Here is a 22257-nt window from a genome sequence, read left to right on the forward strand (position 1 = left end):
GTTTACCGGCGATCGCAAAAAAAAAAAAAAAGCGATCTTTTTAATTTCTCTGTCCTCCGATGTGATCGCACATCGGAGGACAGAGAAAAGGGGTCCCAGGTGGCCCCCCAATACTCACCTAGCTCCCCCGATGCTCCTCGTGTCTCCCGGTGGGCGCCGCCATCTTCAAAATGGCGGGCGCATACGCAGTGCGCCCGCCGGCCGGCATCGGGAGACCCTTTGGGGTCTCGGCTGCCGGGGGTAGCCGAGACCCCAAAGAGCATGATCGGGGTCGGTATTACCGACCCCTGTTTTGCGATCGCCGGTAATTAACTGTTTACCGGCGACCGCAAAAAAAAAAAAAAGTAAAGTGTAATTCTCTGTCCTCTGATGTGATCGCACATCAGAGGACAGAGAAATAGGGGGATTCGGGGACCCTAGCATACTCACCTAGGTCCCTGGATCCTCTTGCTGCTCCTCCTGGCCGTCGGCAGAAGAACATGGCGGACGCATGCCCAGTGCGCCCGCCATCTGTCTCCATCTGCCGGCCGGCAGGAGAACAGCAGTTGGGGCTAAAATTAGGGTTAGGGGTAGGGTTAGGGCTAGGGTTAGGGCTAGGGTTGGGGCTAAATTTAGGGTTAGGGTTGGGGCTAAATTTAGGGTTAGGGTTGGGGCTAAATTTAGGGTTAGGCTTCTTTCACACTTACGTCGGTACGGGGCCGTCGCAATGCGTCGGCCCGACATACCGACGCACGTTGTGAAAATTGTGCACAACGTGGGCAGCAGCTGTAGTTTTTCAACGCATCCGCTGCCCAATCTATGTCCTGGGGAGGAGGGGGCGGAGTTACGGCCACGCATGCGCGGTCAGAAATGGCGGATGGGACGTACAAAAAAATGTTTAATTGAACGTTTTTTTGTGCCGACGCTCCGCCAAAACACAACTGATCCAGTGCACGACGGACGCGACGTGTGGCCATCCGTCACGATCCGTCGGCAATACAAGTCTATGGACAAAAAACGCATCCTGCGGGCACATTAGCAGGATCCGTTTCTTGTCCAAAACGACGGATTGTGACGGAATGCCAAACGATGCAAGTGTGAAAGTAGCCTTAGGGTTAGGGTTGGGGCTAAAGTTAGGGCTAGGGTTGGGGCTAAAGTTAGGGTTAGAGCTGGGATTAGGGTTAAGGTTAGGGTTGTGATTAGGGGTGTATTGGGATTAGGGTTAGGTTTGAGGTTAGGGTTGAGATTAGGATTAGGGGTGTGTTGGATTTAGGGTTTTGATTAAGGTTATGGTTAGGGTTGACATTAGGGTTGTTTTGGGGTAAGGGTTGTGATTATGGTTAGGGTTAGTGATTAGGATTATGGATCAGGTTGGGATTAGGGTTAGGGGTGTGTTGGGGTTAGGGTTGGAGCTAGAATTGGGGGGTTTCCACTGTTTAGGTACATCAGGGGGTCTCCAAACACGACAGCCAATTTTGCGCTCAAAAAGTCAAATGGTGCTCCCTCCCTTCTGAGCTCTGCCGTGCGCCCAAACAGTGGGTTACCCCCACATATGGGGCATCAGCGTACTCGGGATAAATTGGACAACAACTTCTGGGGTTCAATTTCTCTTGTTACCCTTGTGAAAATAAAAACTTGGGGGCTACAAAATCTTTTTTGTGAAAAAAAAAATAATATTTTTTATTTTCACGACTCTGCATTCTAAACTTCTGTGAAGCACTTGGGCATTCAAAGTTCTCACCACACATCTAGATAAGTTCCTTGGGGGGTCTAGTTTCCAAAATGGGGTCACTTGTGGAGGGTTTCTACTGGTTAGGTACATCAGGGGCTCTGCAAACGCAACATAATACCCGCAGACCATTCTATCAAAGTCTGCATTCCAAAACGGCGCTCCTTCCTTCCGAGCTCTGCCGTGCGCCCAAACAGTGGTTTACCCCCACATATGGGGTACCAGCATACTCAGGACAAATTGGACAACAACTTTTGGGGTCCAATTTCTCTTGTTACCCTTGTGAAAATAAAAACTTGGGGGCTAAAAAATCTTTTTTGTGGAAAAAAAAAATATTTTTTATTTTCACGGCTCTGCATTATAAACTTCTGTGAAGCACTTGGGCATTCAAGGTTCTCACCACACATCTAGATTAGTTCCATGGGGGGTCTAGTTTCCAAAATGGGGTCACTTGTGGGGGATTTCTACTGTTTAGGCACATCAGGGTCTCTCCAAACGCGACATGGCGTCCGATCTCAATTCCAGCCAATTCTACATTGAAAAAGTAATATCGAAGAAATGTTACCACTAACATGAAGTACAATATGTCACGAAAAAACAATCTCAGAATCAGCGGGATCCGTTGAAGCGTTCCAGAGTTATAACCTCATAAAGTGACAGTGGTCAGAATTGCAAAAATTGGCCTGGTCATTAAGTACCAAATTGGCTCTGTCACTAAGGGGTTAAAGACTCTGCCAATAACCCCAAAAAGGCCATTTGCACCACCTGCCAGGCCAGCATCAGCAGGGGTAGCAAAACTACCAGCCTGACCCCCACCAGCATGATCAGGCACCGACACGGAGGATTGCTGGCCCTACTTCTATCAGGGTTTCGACTTTGTGGGCCGAACCCCATGGTTCAGGAACAGTGTCTGCGGGTGACAGCACTGCTTCTTCTGCTGTTATGCGTGCAAGCCAATCCCCTGTCCATGGTGCATGCGAAGATGCCTCCTGCCCTGCACCTGTCATTGCACACACTCAACTAGCACCATCAGCAAGCACGTCCTTGTCCCAGCGCAGAGTTCAGCTGTCCATACCCCAGTCATTGGAAAGCAAGCGCAAATACGCAGCTGACGCTCCACAGGCCACACTACTAAATTCCCACATTTTGCAACTGCTTGTGCTCAAAATGTTACCTTTTAGGCTCGTGGAGACAGAAGCATTCCGCAACCTGATGGCGGCGGCCGTCCCTCGGTACTCGGTCCCCAGCCACCACTATTTTTTATGGTCTGCCGTCCCCTCATTACACAAGCACATGTCCCACAACATTAGCCACGCCCTCAATAATGCAGTTACTGGGAAAGTCCACCTAACCACAGACATGTGGGCAAGTTCTTGTGGGCAAGGACGGTACATCTTGCTGAGGGCACACTGGGTTAACATAGTGGAAGTCGGGACCCAGTTGGACCTTGGGATGGAACACGTCCTCCTGACGCCGAGGATTGCGGGCCCTAGGTCAATCAGGGTTGCTCCCACAGTCTACAACTCCTGCACCTCATCCTCTTCATGCTCCATCTCCGAAATGACCACATCAGTCACAAGCTGGAAGAACTGCAGCACTGCCTCAGCCAAGCAGCAACAGGCTGTGCTGAAGCTAATATGCTTAGGTGACAAACAGCACAATGCTGAAGAGTTGTGTATATCTCTGAAAGAGCAGGCAGATCTGTGGCCAACACCGTTGAACCTACAGCCCGGCATGACCATGTGTGACAATGGTCGGAACCTGGTGGTGGCTGTGAGACGAGGAGAGCTCGCACACGTACCATGCCTGGCCTATGTGCTTAACCTCGGGGTTCAGCAGTTTCTAAAAACCTACTCGGAGCTGCCGGTCAAAGTACGCCATCTGTTAGGTGTCGAGTTCCTGCTTCTGCACAAGGGGAATCTCGAGCCATCTCCACTGCGGTCTCCCATTCTTCTCCAGCCGCAGTGGAGTCTGCTCAGCGGAGACGTCGGTCCCAGCATCTTGCTCAGTGTCACTCTGTGTTGTGAATTCTGTGGCTGAATTCACTCCTGTGGTCACAAGTGGTACTGCAGCTTCTGGGCTTCCTCCCTCAGGTGTTCTGGTGAGCTCGTTGGCTTCCTTGTTATTTAACTCCACCTGATTCTGTCTTCCTTGCTCCTTGTCTATGTTCCAGTGTTGGATCTGAGCTTCTGGATCTTTCCTGTGGCCTGCTGCTCTGCTTAGATAAGTGCTTCTTTGCTTTTGTTGCTGTTTTTTCTGTCCAGCTTGTCTATTCGTTTTTGCTGGAAGCTCTGAGACGCAAAGGGTGTACCGCCGTGCCGTTAGTTCGGCACGGTGGGTCTTTTTGCCCCCTTTGCGTGTTTTTTTGCTTTAGGGTTTTTTGTAGACTGCAAAGTTCTCTTTGCTATCCTCGCTCTATCTAGAATATCGGGCCTCACTTTGCTGAATCTATTTCATCCCTACGTTTTGTCTTTTCATCTTGCTAACAGTCATTATATGTGGGGGGCTGCCTTTTCCTTTGGGGTATTTCTCTGAGGCAAGTCAGGCTTGTATTTCTATCTTCAAGCTAGTCAGTTCCTCAGGCTGTGCCGAGTTGCATAGGTAGTGTCAGGCGCAATCCACAGCTGCCTTTAGTTGTGTTTAGGATAGGTTCAGGTATTGCGGTCTACAGAGATTCCACGTCTCAGAGCTCGTTCTATTGTTTTTGGGTTATTGTCAGATCACTGTATGTGCTCTGATTACTGCACACTGTGTTACTGGATTGCCTTCATAACAACTCTGTACAAAGAGTTACTGCTGCTTTTCCTGCTTCTGCCACTGAAGTCAGTGTTGGGCAGCGGCGAGCAGATGCTTTTGGGGCTAAGTCCTGCTTTTCTCTTTCTGAGCATGCCCGGGGCAAGATCTCCCGTTGGAGATCAAGGGTCACATGCTCAGGTACTGCAGCACATCCCATTGGTCCTCCAGGAAGGTCCTGAAAGGGCAAAACTTCGGTAGCAGCTTCCCATTGGTCCTTTATTGGAAGGTCCTGAACGTGCTGCAACTATATAAGCTGCGCATGACCGCACGGCCATGCGCTAGTATAGACTTGATAATGTGTGTGTGTTGATGGATGGATGTCGATGGATGAAAGCTCCTAATCATTCCCATTCCTAGTGTTGTTGACTGGTCGCGAATGTAGGATTGCTATCTAGCGCCCGACTTAGCCATCAGCACGTAAACACACAATACAGCGTCTTATTGCTTTGACCGCCAGTGCGGCGCCATGTGCTTTCATAGCGCTTTCCTGACCCAAGCCTGGGTGGTTAGTGGCGTTCGCCAGTGCGGCACTGCATGCACTCTCGTGCTTCTAATGCTGTCACTCTGACACCCCAGTAGTGGTGTCGAGCGCATGAGGTCTATGTACTCAAATCCTGTGCCTTGGGATTGAGTTCTGAGTCTCCTTGCTTGCGCTCTTGGTGCGGTACCGCGGCCCTGTGACGCAACAGGGTTCGCTTCCTTCACACAGGGTGAGGTTAACCCGTGTGTGTATTTACTTTGTACCGCCATATAGTCCGTCATTGCTTGGCAGCAGGTTCCATCTCTGCACGGTGGACCCCGGGCTGCGAACGCACCATACTCTCTGTCTTATTATTTGGTGCGTTCCGCTAGCCCTAACATTATACTAGCGCCAGGGTCTGGCTAGTAATGACGGACAAACAGCAATCCTTGCGGTATATCAAGCAGCTGGAGGGTAGGTTGGCGGCTCTCGAGAGCTCAACCTCAGCTGTGGATGTTACCGCAGTTGCTGTGCAGGCTGCTAGCGTGGCTGCAGCAACCTTGTCCATTGCCACCCTTGTTCCGACATTATCTCGCCTCCCGCTGCCAGAAAAATTTTCTGGTGATAGCAAATTTTGTAGGGGATTCGTGAGTCAGTGCTCTATTCACCTCGAGCTCCTGGCTGCACGTTTTCCCACAGAGCGGGCTAAGGTGGGATTTATAGTGTCTCTCTTGTCGGACAGGGCGTTGGAATGGGCTACGCCGCTGTGGGAGCGTGGCGATCATGTGGTGCAGAGTGCTCCACTGTTCCTGAGCACTCTGAAACAGGTCTTTTTAGGACCTCAAGTCACCCATGATACTGTGCTCCAACTGCTGGCATTAACTCAGGGTGAGTCCTTGGTCAGTCATTTTGCCGTCCAATTTCGCACTTTAGCTTCTGAGCTGGAGTGGTCGGATAAAGCCCTTATCCCCATATTTTGGAGGGGCCTGGCTGATCACGTTAAGGACGCTCTGGCCACTAGGGAGATTCCTGCCACACTGGAGGAGTTAATAACTGTCTCTACTCGAATTGACCTCCGTTTTAACGAGAGGAGGTTAGAGCGAGCCCAGTGTAGGCAGAGGTTTCGGCTGGCTCCTACCTTCGCCAAACCTCTGGAATCTCCGGTCCTGGTTCCTGAGTCACATGAGGCCATGGAGGTGCCACAAGCGGGATCTAAGTCCCGGACCGCTTGTGCACTCAAGGTTTGTCATGTTTGCCAGCAGTCAGGGCATCTAGCCACCAGGTGTCCTGTTATGACCTGGTGGTCAGGACAATAATGGACCTGGTGGTTAAGAGCACACGGAATGACCTGATAGTTACTGATAATAAGGACGAGCTCTGGGACGTGGGAACTCTGCTGACCGCAATCCCTAATCCTATCAAACACACTAGAAATAGCCGTGGATTGCGCCTAACGCTCCCTATGCAACTCGGCACAGCCTAAGGAACTAGCTAGCCCTGAAGATAGAAAAATAAAGCCTACCTTGCCTCAGAGAAATTCCCCAAAGGAAAAGGCAGCCCCCCACATATAATGACTGTGAGTAAAGATGAAAATACAAACACAGAGATGAAATAGATTTAGCAAAGTGAGGCCCGACTTACTGAACAGACTGAGGATAGGAAAGGTTACTTTGCGGTCAGCACAAAAACCTACAAAAAGACCACGCAGAGGGCGCAAAAAGACCCTCCGCACTGACTCACGGTGCGGAGGCGCTCCCTCTGCGTCCCAGAGCTTCCAGCAAGCAAGACAACAATAAAAATAGCGAGCTGGACAGAAAAATAGCAAACCAAAGAAATACAAGCTGGAACTTAGCTTCTGCTGGGAAGACAGGTCACAAGAACGATCCAGGAGTGAACTAGACCAATACTGGAACATTGACAGGTGGCATGGAGCAAAGATCCAAGTGGAGTTAAATAGAGCAGCCAGCCAACGAATTAACCTCGTCACCTGAGGAAGGAAACTCAGAAACACCCACCAGAGGAAGTCCATGGACAGAACCAGCCGAAGCACCATTCATGACCACAGAAGGGAGCCCGACAACAGAATTCACAACAGTGTCCTCAGCGGTCGAGGAAACGTCAGCGTCTAGTGGTAGTAGGTGGAGGTACACTAGACACGGCGACGTTTGCCTCCAAATTGTCCTTTAAGGGGACAATTATTATAGGCTCATTCTCCCTCTCGGTAGAGCTCTGCGTGGATTCTGGGGCGGAGGGCAATTTTATGTCTTCTTCCTTCGCCCAACGTCACGCAATACCCCTGGTTATGCTAGCTCAACCAGTAACGGTACGAGTGGTGAATGGGTCGACACTGCCCTCACAGATAACACACCAGACCATCCCTTTCACTCTGTCCATGTCGCCATCTCATCAGGAGATTATATCTCTGCTCGTCATTCCTGAGGGAATTGATGAGGTCCGGTTGGGAATGCCTTGGCTACGGTACCACTCTCCCCATATCGAGTGGTCCTCAGGCAGAATTCTGGGATGGGGCGAATCTTGTGGGGGTAGGTGTCAGAGGGAGTGCGTTCAGGTTGCTACTACAGAGGTACCCGCAGATCTATCCTCTCTCCCCAAGCAGTATTGGTCTTATGCAGACTTGTTCACCAAAAAGGCAGCGGAGACCCTTCCGCCCCATCGCCCCTATGACTGTCCTATTGATCTCTTGCCTGGGGCTGAGCCTCCCCGGGGTCGAGTCTATCCGTTATCTCTCCCGGAGACGGAGGCAATGTCACAGTACATCCAGGAAAATCTGGCAAGAGGATTCATTAGGAAGTCAGTGTCACCTGCTGGGGCAGGGTTCTTCTTCGTGCAGAAGAAGAATGGGGAATTGCGTCCATGCATAGACTACAGGGGTCTTAACGCCATCACCGTTAAGAATAAGTATCCTTTGCCCTTGATATCTGAGCTATTCGATAGGCTTCGGGGAGCCAAGGGTATTTACTAAATTAGATCTGCGGGGTGCTTACAACCTGATTCGCATCCGTGAGGGGGATGAATGGAAGACTGCTTTTAACACCAGGGATGGGCACTATGAATATCTGGTGATGCCCTTCGGGCTCTGTAATGCCCTAGCCGTTTTCCAAGACTTTGTGAACGACATCTTCCGGGATATGCTTTCCACCTCGGTCATAGTCTATCTGGATGATATTCTCATCCACTCTCCAGATATTGACTCCCACCGGAGAGATGTTTGCAAAGTCTTCGACCTCCTACGGGCAAACTCCCTCTATGCCAAGTTGGAGAAGTGTGTGTTCGAGCAGGAGTCCTTACCTTTCCTGGGCTATATCATCTCTGCCCAGGGATTGGCTATGGATCCTGCCAAACTACAGGCTGTGATGGACTGGCAGGAACCCCATTCTCTTAAAGCGGTGCAGCGCTTTATGGGGTTCATTAATTATTATCGCCAGTTCATTCCACACTTCTCAACTTTTTTAGCTCCCTTGGTTGCCCTTACCAAGAAGGGGGCAAATCCCAAATTGTGGTCTGAGGAGGTCTCCAAGGCCTTTAACTCCATAAAGTCACACTTCGCTAGCGCTCCCATCCTACATCGCCCCGATGTTGATAAGCCATTTATTATGGAGGTGGATGCCTCTTCTGTTGGTGCTGGAGCGGTCCTCTTCCAAAAGGATGCTCAAGGTCGGAAGCATCCTTGCTTCTTCTTTTCTAAGACCTTCTCACCAGCAGAGAGGAATTATTCCATCGGGGACAGGGAGTTGCTAGCCATGAAGTTGGCTTTCTTGGAGTGGAGACATCTCTTGGAGGGAGCCCGTTTTCCCTTCCAAGTCTTCACAGACCATAAAAATTTGGTGTACCTGCAGACAGCCCAGCGGTTGAATTCTCACCAGGCCAGATGGTCCTCATTCTTCTCCCGATTTCATTTCACCCTCCATTTTCTTTCTGGGGAGAGAAACATTCGGGCCGACGCTCTCTCTCGCTCCGTTGTGTCATCTGCAGAGGAGGAAGAGGAGCCTCGGCTTATTGTCCCCACCGAGAGCTTGAGAACTGTGGCCCCAGTTTCGCTAGAGTCTGTGCCTCCGGGCAAGACTTTTGTACCATCCAGTGTGCGACCAGAGGTTCACTCTCGTCCAGGGTGGGTGGACATTTTGGTTCCAAAAGGACGTCTGAGTTACTGGCGAGGACATACTGGTGGGCGCATATGGCACGTGATGTCGCAGAATATGTTCGGGCATGTGTCTCTTGCGCCAAGAACAAGTCCCCTCGGCAACGGCCAGCTGGTTTGCTTTACCCTCTGCCGGTGGCGGACAGGCCCTGGGAGATGGTCGGGATGGACTTTGTGGTGGGCTTACCCAAGTCTCGTAACTGCACCATTATCTGGGTGATCACCGACCATTTTTCCAAAATGGTGCACTTGGTGCCTTTTCCACGGCTACCTTCTGCACGGGCTTTGGCTGTCTTGTTCATCAAACATATCTTTCGCCTACACGGTATGCCAGACAAAATTGTTAGTGACCGGGGTCCCCAGTTTGCGTCTCGATTCTGGAGAGAGCTTTGTCGTCTACTCAGTATTGAGTTGAATCTCTCTTCGGCATATCATCCCGAGACAAATGGGTTGGTAGAGAGGGCCAACCAGACTTTGGTCACATATTTACGACATTTTGTTTCTGCCAGGCAGGATGACTGGGCATCCTTGCTACCGTGGGCAGAGTTTGCGCTTAACAACGCCGTAGCCGACTCCACCGGTCAGACTCCATTCCTCCTAAATTACGGCCAGCATCCGCGTGTCCCTGTGCCCATGCCTGTGTCTTCCGCTGACTCCAGGGTGGCAGACTGGGCTGTGGAGGCACGGGAGATTTGGGACCGCACTCAGGATGCCATTCGGGCCTCCAATGAGAGAATGAGGTCCTCCGCCGATGCTCATCGGCGCCCCGCTCCGACCTTTGCTCCTGTCCTGGCAACTTAATGTGGCTCTCCGCCCGTAACATCAGGCTGCGTGTTGAGTCCACTAAGTTTGCACCTCGCTACTTGGGTCCCTTCAAGGTCCTTGAACAGGTTAACCCTGTGGTCTACCGTCTGGTCCTTCCTCCACGCTTGGGTATCACCGACACCTTTCATGTGTCACTCTTGAAACCCGTATACATGTCCCGGTTTTCCGAGTCATCTGCCGGGACATCGCGTTCGTCTACAGACGATTACGAGGTGAACGCTATTTTGGGGTGCAAGGTGGTACGTGGCAAAAAGTTCTATCTGGTGGATTGGAAGGGTTATGGCCCAGAGGACAGGTCCTGGGAGCCTGCTGAAAACATTCGGGCCCCACAGCTCATTGCTACCTTCGAGCGTAGCGAGGTCCAAGGAGGGGAGGGCCCTAGGAGGGGGGGTAATGTTAGGTTTCGAGTTCCCACTTCTGCACAAGGGGAATCTTGAGCCATCTCCACTGCGGTCTCCCATTCTTCTCCAGCCGCAGTGGAGTCTGCTCAGCGGAGACGTCGGTCCCAGCGTCTTGCTCAGTCTCACTCTGTACAAAGAGTTACTGCTGCTTTTCCTGCTTCTGCCATTGAAGTCAGTGTTGGGCAGCGGCGAGCAGATGCTTTTGGGGCTAAGTCCTGCTTTTCTCTTTCTGAGCATGCCCAGGGCAAGATCTCCCGTTGGAGATCGAGGGTCACATGCTCAGGTACTGCAGCACATCCCATTGGTCCTCCAGGAAGGTCCTGAAAGGGCAAAACTTCAGTAGCAGCTTCCCATTGGTCCTTTATTGGAAGGTCCTGAACGTGCTGCAACTATATAAGCTGCACATGACCGCACAGCCATGCGCTAGTATAGACTTGATAATGTGTGTGTGTTGATGGATGGATGTCGATGGATGAAAGCTCCTAATCATTCCCATTCCTAGTGTTGTTGACTGGTCGCGAATGTAGGATTGCTATCTAGCGCCCGACTTAGCCATCAGCACGTAATACAGCGTCTTATTGCTTTGACTGTTATGGCTGGCAATCAGGCCACACAGCGTGCAGTAATCAGCGCACATACAGAGATCTGGCAATAACCAAAAACAATAGGACGAGCTCTGAGACGTGGAATCTCTGTAGACTGCAGTACCTGATCTATCCTCACACAACTATAAGCAGCAGTGGATTGCGCCTATCACTACCTATGCAACTCGACACTGCCTGAGGAGCTGACTAGCCTGCAGATAGAAATACAAGCCTGACTTACCTCAGAGAAATACCCCCAAGGAATAGGCAGCCCCCCACATATAATGACTGTTAGCAAGATGAAAAGACAAACGTAGGAATGAAATAGATTCAGCAAAGTGAGGCCCGATATTCTAGACAGAGCGAGGATAGCAAAGAGAACTATGCAGTCTACAAAAAACCCTAAAACGAAAACCACGCAAAGGGGCAAAAAGACCCACCGTGCCGAACTAACAGCACGGCGGTGCACCTCTTTGCTTCTCAGAGCTTCCAGCAAAAGTTAATAGCAAGCTGGACAGAAAAAACAGAAAACAAACTAGAAGCACTTATCTAGCAGAGCAGCAGGCCCAAGGAAAGATGCAGTAGCTCAGATCCAACACTGGAACATTGACAAGGAGCAAGGAAGACAGACTCAGGTGGAGCTAAATAGCAAGGCAGCCAACGAGCTCACCAAAACACCTGAGGGAGGAAGCCCAGAGACTGCAATACCACTTGTGACCACAGAAGTGAACTCAGCCACAGAATTCACAACAGTACCCCCCCCTTGAGGAGGGGTCACCGAACCCTCACCAGAACCCCCAGGCCGACCAGGATGAGCCACATGAAAGGCACGAACAAGATCTGGGGCATGGACATCAGAGGCAAAAACCCAGGAATTATCTTCCTGAGCATAACCCTTCCATTTGACCAGATACTGGAGTTTCCGTCTAGAGACACGAGAATCCAAAATCTTCTCCACAATATACTCCAATTCCCCCTCCACCAAAACAGGGGCAGGAGGCTCCACAGATGGAACCATAGGTGCCACGTATCTCCTCAACAACGACCTATGGAATACATTATGTATGGAAAAGGAGTCTGGGAGGGTCAGACGAAAAGACACCGGATTGAGAATCTCAGAAATCCTATACGGACCAATAAAACGAGGTTTAAATTTAGGAGAGGAAACCTTCATAGGAATATGACGAGAAGATAACCAAACCAGATCCCCAACACGAAGTCGGGGTCCCACACGGCGTCTGCGATTAGCGAAAAGCTGAGCCTTCTCCTGGGACAAGGTCAAATTGTCCACTACCTGAGTCCAGATCTGCTGCAACCTGTCCACCACAGAATCCACACCAGGACAGTCCGAAGACTCAACCTGTCCTGAAGAGAAACGAGGATGGAACCCAGAATTGCAGAAAAATGGAGAGACCAAGGTAGCCGAGCTGGCCCGATTATTAAGGGCGAACTCAGCCAACGGCAAAAATGACACCCAATCATCCTGGTCAGCGGAAACAAAACATCTCAGATATGTTTCCAAGGTCTGATTGGTTCGTTCAGTCTGGCCATTAGTCTGAGGATGGAAGGCCGAGGAAAAAGATAGGTCAATGCCCATCCTACCACAAAAGGCTCGCCAGAACCTCGAGACAAACTGGGAACCTCTGTCAGAAACAATATTCTCAGGAATGCCATGTAAACGAACCACATGCTGGAAGAACAAAGGCACCAAATCAGAGGAGGAAGGCAATTTAACCAAGGGCACCAGATGGACCATTTTAGAAAAGCGATCACAGACCACCCAAATGACCGACATTTTTTGAGAAACGGGAAGGTCAGAAATGAAATCCATCGAAATATGTGTCCAAGGCCTCTTCGGGACCGGCAAGGGCAAAAGCAACCCACTGGCACGTGAACAGCAGGGCTTAGCCCTAGCACAAATTCCACAGGACTGCACAAAAGCACGCACATCCCGTGACAGAGATGGCCACCAGAAGGATCTAGCAACCAACTCCCTGGTACCAAAGATTCCTGGATGACCGGCCAGCACCGAACAATGAAGTTCAGAGATAACTTTACTAGTCCACCTATCAGGGACGAACAGTTTCTCGGCCGGACAACGATCAGGTTTATTAGCCTGAAATTTCTGCAACACTCTCCGCAAATCAGGGGAGATGGCAGACACAATGACTCCTTCCTTGAGGATACTCGCCGGCTCAGATAACCCCGGAGAGTCGGGCACAAAACTCCTAGACAGAGCATCCGCCTTCACATTTTTAGAGCCCGGAAGGTATGAAATCACAAAATCAAAACGAGCAAAAAATAACGACCAACGGGCCTGTCTAGGATTCAAGCGCTTGGCAGACTCAAGATAAGTAAGGTTCTTATGATCAGTCAAAACCACCACGCGATGCTTAGCACCCTCAAGCCAATGACGCCACTCCTCGAATGCCCACTTCATGGCCAGCAACTCTCGGTTGCCCACATCATAATTACGCTCAGCAGCAGAAAATTTCCTGGAAAAGAAAGCACATGGTTTGAACACTGAGCAACCAGAACCTCTCTGTGACAAAACCGCCCCTGCACCAATCTCAGAAGCATCAACCTCGACCTGGAACGGAAGAGAAACATCAGGTTGACACAACACAGGGGCACAGCAAAAACGACGCTTCAACTCCTGAAAAGCTTCCACGGCAGCAGAAGACCAATTAACCAAATCAGCACCCTTCTTGGTCAAATCGGTCAATGGTCTGGCAATGCTAGAAAAATTACAGATGAAGTGACGATAAAAATTAGCAAAGCCCAGGAATTTCTGCAGACTTTTTAGAGATGTCGGCTGAGTCCAATCCTGGATGGCCTGAACCTTAACCGGATCCATCTCGATAGTAGAAGGGGAAAAGATGAACCCCAAAAATGAAACTTTCTGCACACCGAAGAGACACTTTGATCCCTTCACGAACAAGGAATTAGCACGCAGTACCTGGAAAACCATTCTGACTTGCTTCACATGAGACTCCCAATCATCTGAGAAGATCAAAATGTCATCCAAGTAAACAATCAAGAATTTATCCAGATACTCACGGAAAATGTCATGCATAAAAGACTGAAAAACAGATGGAGCATTGGCAAGTCCGAACGGCATCACCAGATACTCAAAATGACCCTCGGGCGTATTAAATGCCGTTTTCCATTCATCTCCCTGCCTGATTCTCACCAGATTATACGCACCACGAAGATCAATCTTAGTAAACCAACTAGCCCCCTTAATCCGAGCAAACAAGTCAGAAATCAATGGCAAGGGATACTGAAACTTAACAGTGATCTTATTAAGAAGGCGGTAATCAATACACGGTCTTAGCGAACCATCCTTCTTGGCTACAAAAAAGAACCCTGCTCCCAATGGTGACGACGATGGGCGAATATGTCCCTTCTCCAGGGACTCCTTCACATAACTGCGCATAGCGGTGTGTTCAGGTACGGACAAATTAAATAAACGACCCTTAGGGAATTTACTACCAGGAATCAAATCGATAGCACAATCACAATTCCTATGCGGAGGTAGGGCATCAGACTTGGACTCTTCAAATACATCCTGAAAGTCCGACAAGAACTCTGGGATGTCAGAAGGAATGGATGACGAAATAGACAAAAATGGAACATCACCATGTACTCCCTGACAACCCCAGCTGGTTACCGACATAGAGTTCCAATCCAATACTGGATTATGGGTTTGTAGCCATGGCAACCCCAACACGACCACATCATGCAAATTATGCAGTACCAGAAAGCGAATAACTTCCTGATGTGCAGGAGCCATGCACATGGTCAGCTGGGCCCAGTACTGAGGCTTATTCTTGGCCAAAGGTGTAGCATCAATTCCTCTCAACGGAATAGGACACCGCAAAGGCTCCAAGAAAAATCCACAACGTTTAGCATAATCCAAATCCATCAGATTCAGGGCAGCGCCTGAATCCACAAACGCCATGACAGAATATGATGACAAAGAGCACATTAAGGTAATGGACAAAAGGAATTTGGACTGTACAGTACCAATAACGGCAGAGCTATCGAACCGCCTAGTGCGTTTAGGACAATTAGAAATAGCATGAGTAGAATCACCACAATAGAAACACAGTCTGTTCAGACGTCTGTGTTCGTGCCGTTCTACTTTAGTCATAGTCCTGTCGCACTGCATAGGCTCAGGCTTACTCTCAGACAATACCGCCAGATGGTGCACAGATTTACGCTCGCGCAAGCGACGACCGATCTGAATGGCCAAGGACATAGACTCATTCAAACCAGCAGGCATAGAAAATCCCACCATTACATCCTTAAGAGCTTCAGAGAGACCCTTTCTGAACAAAGCCGCTAGTGCAGATTCATTCCACAGAGTGAGTACTGACCATTTCCTAAATTTCTGACAATATACTTCTACATCATCCTGACCCTGGCATAAAGCCAGCAGATTTTTCTCAGCTTGATCCACTGAATTAGGCTCATCGTAAAGCAATCCCAGCGCCTGGAAAAATGCATCAACATTACTCAATGCAGAATCTCCTGGTGCAAGAGAAAACGCCCAGTCCTGTGGGTCGCCGCGCAAAAAAGAAATAATAATCAAAACCTGTTGAATAGGATTACCAGAAGAATGAGGTTTCAAGGCCAAAAATAGCTTACAATTATTTCTGAAGCTCAGGAACTTAGTTCTGTCACCAAAAAACAAATCAGGAATCGGAATTCTTGGTTCTAGCATCGATTTCTGATCAATAGTATCTTGAATCTTTTGTACATTTACAACGAGATTATCCATTGAGGAGCACAGAGCCTGAATATCCATGTCCACAGCTGTGTCCTGAAGCACTCTAATGTCTAGGGGAAAAAAAAGACTGAAGACAGAGCTAAGAAAAAAAAATGTCAGGATTTCTTTTTTCCCTCTATTGGAAATCATTGGAGTGGCTCCTTGTACTGTTATGGCTGGCAATCAGGCCACACAGCGTGCAGTAATCAGCGCACATACAGAGATCTGGCAATAACCAAAAACAATAGGACGAGCTCTGAGACGTGGAATCTCTGTAGACTGCAGTACCTGATCTATCCTCACACAACTATAAGCAGCAGTGGATTGCGCCTATCACTACCTATGCAACTCGACACTGCCTGAGGAGCTGACTAGCCTGCAGATAGAAATACAAGCCTGACTTACCTCAGAGAAATACCCCCAAGGAATAGGCAGCCCCCCACATATAATGACTGTTAGCAAGATGAAAAGACAAACGTAGGAATGAAATAGATTCAGCAAAGTGAGGCCCGATATTCTAGACAGAGCGAGGATAGCAAAGAGAACTATGCAGTCTACAAAAAACCCTAAAACGAAAACCACGCAAAGGGGCAAAAAGACCCACCGTGCCGAACTAACAGCACGGCGGTGCACCTCTTTGCTTCTCAGAGCTTCCAGCAAAAGTTAATAGCAAGCTGGACAGAAAAAACAGAAAACAAACTAGAAGCACTTATCTAGCAGAGCAGCAGGCCCAAGGAAAGATGCAGTAGCTCAGATCCAACACTGGAACATTGACAAGGAGCAAGGAAGACAGACTCAGGTGGAGCTAAATAGCAAGGCAGCCAACGAGCTCACCAAAACACCTGAGGGAGGAAGCCCAGAGACTGCAATACCACTTGTGACCACAGAAGTGAACTCAGCCACAGAATTCACAACATTTGACCGCCAGTGCGGCGCCGTGTGCTTTCATAGCGCTTTCCTGACCCAAGCCTGGGTGGTTAGTGGCATTCGCCAGTGCGGCACTGCATGCACTCTCGTGCTTCTAATGCTGTCACTCTGACACCCCAGTAGCGGTGTCGAGCGCATGAGGTCTATGTACTCAAATCCTGTGCCTTGGGATTGAGTTCTGAGTCTCCTTGCTTGCGCTCTTAGTGCGGTACCGCGGCCCTGTGACGCAACAGGGTTCGCTTCCTTCACACAGGGTGAGGTTAACCCGTGTGTGTATTTACTTTGTACCGCCATATAGTCCGTCATTGCTTGGCAGCAGGTTCCATCTCTGCACGGTGGACCCCGGGCTGCGAACACACCATACTCTATCTGTCTTATTATTTGGTGCATTCCGCTAGCCCTAACACCGTCTGTGTGCCCATTTTAGAAAGTCAGCTCCAGCTTCCGCCGCCCTTGCCGTGCTTCAGCAGCGTTAGCAGATTCCAGCTCACTGAATGGTCTGTGATGTCCCCACGTGCTGGAACTCTATCCTGAAGATGTTGGAAAGGATTTGTGAGCAGAAGAGGGCAGTTGTACCAGCATCAACAAGGCCGTTGGTATTCAGTTCAGACTGCACACATAAGACCTCAGGAGTGTACATGGATGTCAGACATATGTACCATCCTCTAAAACTTTGAGGACTCCACCAAGATGGTGAGTGGTGATGACACCATATAAGGTGTCACCATCCCGCTTCTCTTTGTTCTGAAACACTCTCCTTTCACAATCAAAGAGGATGCATTGCAGGCCGAGCACGATGGGATGTAGAAAGGAACCATACACGGTGATTACACACAGCCCAGCCTCATCTCATCCCAATGTTGATTGGGTGACAATGAGGAAGAGGAGGAGGAGGAGGAAGAACAGGAGCTAGTTTCATTCGCTATAGACGGTACTACCTGCACAACTGTGACTCTCGCACTCTCAAAATTTTGTGTGACCGTCATTACTGGTTGGTAACACTTCTAGACCCACGCTACAAGGAGAACTTTCGATCTCTTATTCCCAAGGTGGACAGGTCTATTAAAATGGGGCAGTACCAGAGGGCCCTTGATGCGGAATTGTTAAAAAAAAAAATTCCATCTGAAAATGCTGGCGGCAGAGGTCACAGTTTGTTGGACAACCAAGGAGTACAGGTGAGAGAGACACAACAGTGGCAGGGGAACACTTTCAAAGTTCTGGGAGAGTTTTCTTAGACCCTCCCATCGTACAGTCCTTGAGGCACGGGATACTCTCACAAGGAGTGCAAAGTTTTGGAAGATGATGAGGGAGTACCATGCTGTCCGTACCAACGTCCTCCGTGATTCCTCTGTGCATTATAATTATTGGGTATCCAAGATGGACACATGAACTGGCTCTGAACGCCTTGGAGGTCCTGGCCTGCCCTGTCGCTAGCATTTTGTCAGAGTGGGTTTTTAGTGCTGCTGGTGGAATTATAACTGATAAGCGCATCCGCCTGTCAACTGAAAATTCTGATAGGCTGACTCTTATAAAAATGAACAAGGGCTAGATTAGGCCAGACTTCTCAACACCACCGAATGATAGCAGCATAACATAAACTCAAATCCAGTGTCTTTTTTGGAGAGGTCTATTCCAATGCACCTCTTCACATTCACCTCTTCACATTCTTCACATTCACACATGCCTTCTTGATTTTGGCTACTTGCTGTTGTACTCCTTTCTCCTCATCCTCCACCACCAGATCACCAGCATGCCGTGGTCCGTGATGCAGTATTGGAGACCCACTTCCTAATAATGGGAACACTGTTTTCAGGAGGCCCTCCTGTATGTCTCATCAAATGGGTATTGGGATGCGTCCTAATTTTTGGAAGCCTTGCCACTCACTGCATAGGTAATAACAGTATAGGAGACCCACTGTTTAATAATGGGAACAACAAAGCATAACCGGCTGATTGATCTCTAAGAATAGTAAAGGCCACCTGATTGCCCTATAAAAATTGGCTTTGTGACTTTCATAGTCCCTCCTTCATAAATGAAACAGGATGTGTCTGATGATGTGTCACACACCACCTGGCCAGCTAAGGTTGTAAAATGTAACAATGACATTTCCAAGTGAATGTATTTGTCTTGGTTGAAAGCAATGCTAAAGTTCAAAAACGCATCAAAAACGCTACGTGTGAACATAGCCCATGGTGTGGAGGAGCATTTGCTGTTTTTGGTTATTTATTTTGCCTTCTTTACAAGTCATTAACCTGGAAAGGATGTGCCTTAATATATTTCCAAGGAAAATCCATTTTGGTTTAGTTTTGTACGTTTATTGTGAGTCTGTAAAAGTGTCGTAAGACTCTGACAACATTGTTCACTGCAGTGACCTGGGAGTCAGAAATGCTTCCAGGGGTCTTCCCAATGATGTTCCCATGTCATTTGAGCACTGTTCCCATCGATTTCTGCATTTTCTAGTCCCTCTAAAGATCGCCGGGGGGAGCAACCGGAAAAATGCTTGAGTTTCCCATAGACGTACATTGGGCTTGTTGCTCGGGTCGAGCACCCGTGCAATTTAGTGCTCGCCCATCACTACAGAGGACTGAACCAGAAGAGAACAAGCTTGTATCTGGCACCTTCCGGCAGAGCTGATATTGCTGGATTGGTTCATAGAAGCCATGTCACTTTTCAAAAGAATTTGAGCCATTAATAATGTGGAGATCTGTTTTTCCACTGACAGATGATGGACCTGAGTGGGGATTTTTTTTTTCAGTTGACTAGAGTTTTTATTGGTGTTATTTTTGCCTACAATACAGTTTGGTGGCTTTTTATTCCATATTTGGGAAGCAGAGTGAACAAACAGTTGAGCACCACGATCTACTGGTGCATCTTATGAGGTTTTCTATTAGCCTATGAGCTGTCATTGTCTTGGTAAATCAATATTTTTACATAACTAGCTATTTTTACAGACCGTTTAAGTAGAAATGTTCAAAAATATAAGTCAAGGATATGTTATTCAAAATTAATAATTGATTTTGTTCTTGGCAGATGACTGTACCAGGAGACCAGAGGGACAGCTGACATCTTCAATTTTTAAATCAGATAATCTTGAGATTCTACAGGATACAATTAAAGTGACTGCCATTACTCCAGATACACCAACATCCCTTCACAGCGATGATCTCTCATCTGATCCTTTCAAACAGGTCCTGTCTGCTGATTCATTACAGACTACTAAAGAAAATCAAAGTCACAAAATAAACATTAAAAAACTAACTGCTCACAAAGCAAAAAAATCATTTTTAGGTTTAGATTATGGAAATAGTTTTCCTTTTGATAAATCTTTTCTTAAACATCAAAAAATTCACACAGTAGAGAATAACTATTATTGTTCCAAGTGTGGGAAATGTTTTAACAAGAAATCAAATCTGGTTGATCACCAGAGAACTCACACAGGGGAGAAACCATTTTCATGTTCAGAATGTGGGAAATGTTTTAGCAAGAAATACAATCTGGTTATTCACCAGAGAACTCATACAGGGGAGAAGCCATTTTCATGTTCAGAATGTGGGAAATGTTTTACAGATACATCACATCTTATCAAACATCAGAGAACTCACACAGGGGAGAAGCCTTTTTCATGTTCAGAATGTGGAAAATATTTTACAGTGAGATCATGGCTTATCGAACATCAGCGAACCTACACAGGAGAGAAGCCTTTTTCATGTTCAGAATGTGGGAAATGTTTTAACCGGAAAACTTATCTTGATAGACACCAAAGAACTCACACAGGGGTGAAACCATTTGTATGTTTAAAATGTGGGAAATCTTTTGCAGCTAAATCAACTCTTTATACACATCAGAGGACTCACACGGGGGAGAAGCTTTTTTATGTTCAGAATGTTGGAAATGATTTAACAGAAAACAACCCCTTGTGATTCCTCATGATTGGCCTTGTTAAAATAAGAAGACTCATCTCAGCTTCTGTGCAGGCGCCGTTCCAGTGGTGCCGGGACTCGCATTCCCGAGGCTCACTTGAGGTTGTTACATCACATGAGCCCTGCTCTCAGATGGGGAGAAACAATATGTTATTGACAAATTGTACAAAAAGATATAACAGACAGTCTTATAATTAAATGAGAAAGGGAAATTACTAACCATAGTTTTTTTTACTATAATACACTGCTATAGAAAACATTAAAATCCATAAAGCAATGCCTGCATTTAAGCTTCAAATCAGTAGTGATCAGCTCGCTGACTCCAGCCATGTCATGTTTACTATCTATATAGAAAGGTAAAATCGCGATAAAAAACATAGCGGCGATCTTGAACTTCTGCAGTCTTCAGGAGTGAAGCTATTATCAATGTTGGGAATTTTATAAAATCCTGAAGGCCTGAGAACATCCCACAACCCGGCCGACCCACGTGAGGTCATCAAGGAGGGGTGTCTGGGTGTCACTTAGGTGCTGATAAAAGGTCAAGGTTAATTATGATCTGGGTTCGTGCAAAATGATATATATCAGTGTATGTACAATCCCGTTCACTGGACGTTCCCAATCGCAGTGCTCTCCTTCGCTAAGCCAAATCATCTCTGTGATCACCATAGTAAGTTTCCTGTTTTAATCTTGTTTATTTCATGCACTGCATATGATGTATTGTTTATCCCATTTGTAAAATCTTTTTTTTTTTAATTCGATTCATTTTCATTGAATTTTTTTATATACAACAAATGACAACACCCATCCAACACTTCTTGTTCCGGACCACATAGCAATTAACAAGTATCTTATTATATTAATCAACATAAGCTGAATATGGCAATCTGTGTACTCATGTGAAAATAAACATTATGAAAGATAAGTCCCAAGTCTCCAAGTTCTTAAGTTTTCACTTGAAACAGAAAGGACATTATGGTAACAGATTTTATATGCATCACTCCAACGACCTTAATCAGATATATTTCGCTTAACACAAATTATACCGTATATACTCGTATATAAGCCCAGTTTTTCAGCACATTTTTTGTGTGCTGAAAACGCCCCCAACCCCCTCGGCTTATAGATGAGTCATTGTCTTAGAAAGCCATCGGGGGAGGGAGAGCGGCTCAGCAGCAGAAGACAGAGGCAAGAGCAGGCTGCTGTGGCTAAAGCCTGTGCCGCTGCTAATGGAAAATTAATATTCATTTCTCTTATAGCACGCACATTGACAGCCGCAGTCGCCACCTTCCAGAAGACATCCTACTCGCCCTCCAGCGTGCCCTCACAGCATCTCGTTGATGCCGGCTTCCAGCAGCTCTTCCAGTGCTGAGCGATCACTTGGCACCGCTCATTATGGTAATGAATATGCACGCGTCTCCACTGGGAATGTTCATTACCTTTAATGATCGCTAAGCACAGGAAGAGCTGCTGAAAGCGACATTAACGAGATGCTGCAAGGGCACGTTGGAGGGTGAGTAGGATGTTTGTTTGTTTTTGTAATATGAAGCATGCATACCAGGACGGGAGAGGGGAAGCCACGCACTCCAGGATGGGAGGAGGAAAGCCACACATACCAGGACAGGAGGGGGGAAGCCACGCATACCAGGACAGTGACGGGGGGCCACGCACACCAGGACAGCGAAGGGAGTCATGCATACCAGGAC

The 22257-nt window shown here is 47.9% G+C and overlaps 1 protein-coding gene across 2 annotated transcripts in view; it reads left to right on the forward strand.

Moving 5' to 3' along the window:
- Window positions 1-21476, forward strand: part of LOC138663137 (oocyte zinc finger protein XlCOF22-like) — a 41757-nt gene extending 20281 nt beyond the window's left edge. For both annotated transcript variants that reach the window (XM_069749275.1, XM_069749276.1), the window contains exon 7: window positions 19665-21476. In XM_069749275.1, the coding sequence (XP_069605376.1) occupies window positions 19665-20554 (890 nt within the window). In that variant the 3' untranslated portion in view covers window positions 20555-21476. The remainder of the gene's footprint in view (window positions 1-19664) is intronic.
- The last annotated feature ends 781 nt before the right edge of the window (window positions 21477-22257 follow it).

Source organism: Ranitomeya imitator, chromosome 2, assembly GCF_032444005.1.
Source record: "Ranitomeya imitator isolate aRanImi1 chromosome 2, aRanImi1.pri, whole genome shotgun sequence".
Classification (NCBI taxonomy): Eukaryota; Metazoa; Chordata; class Amphibia; order Anura; family Dendrobatidae; genus Ranitomeya; species Ranitomeya imitator.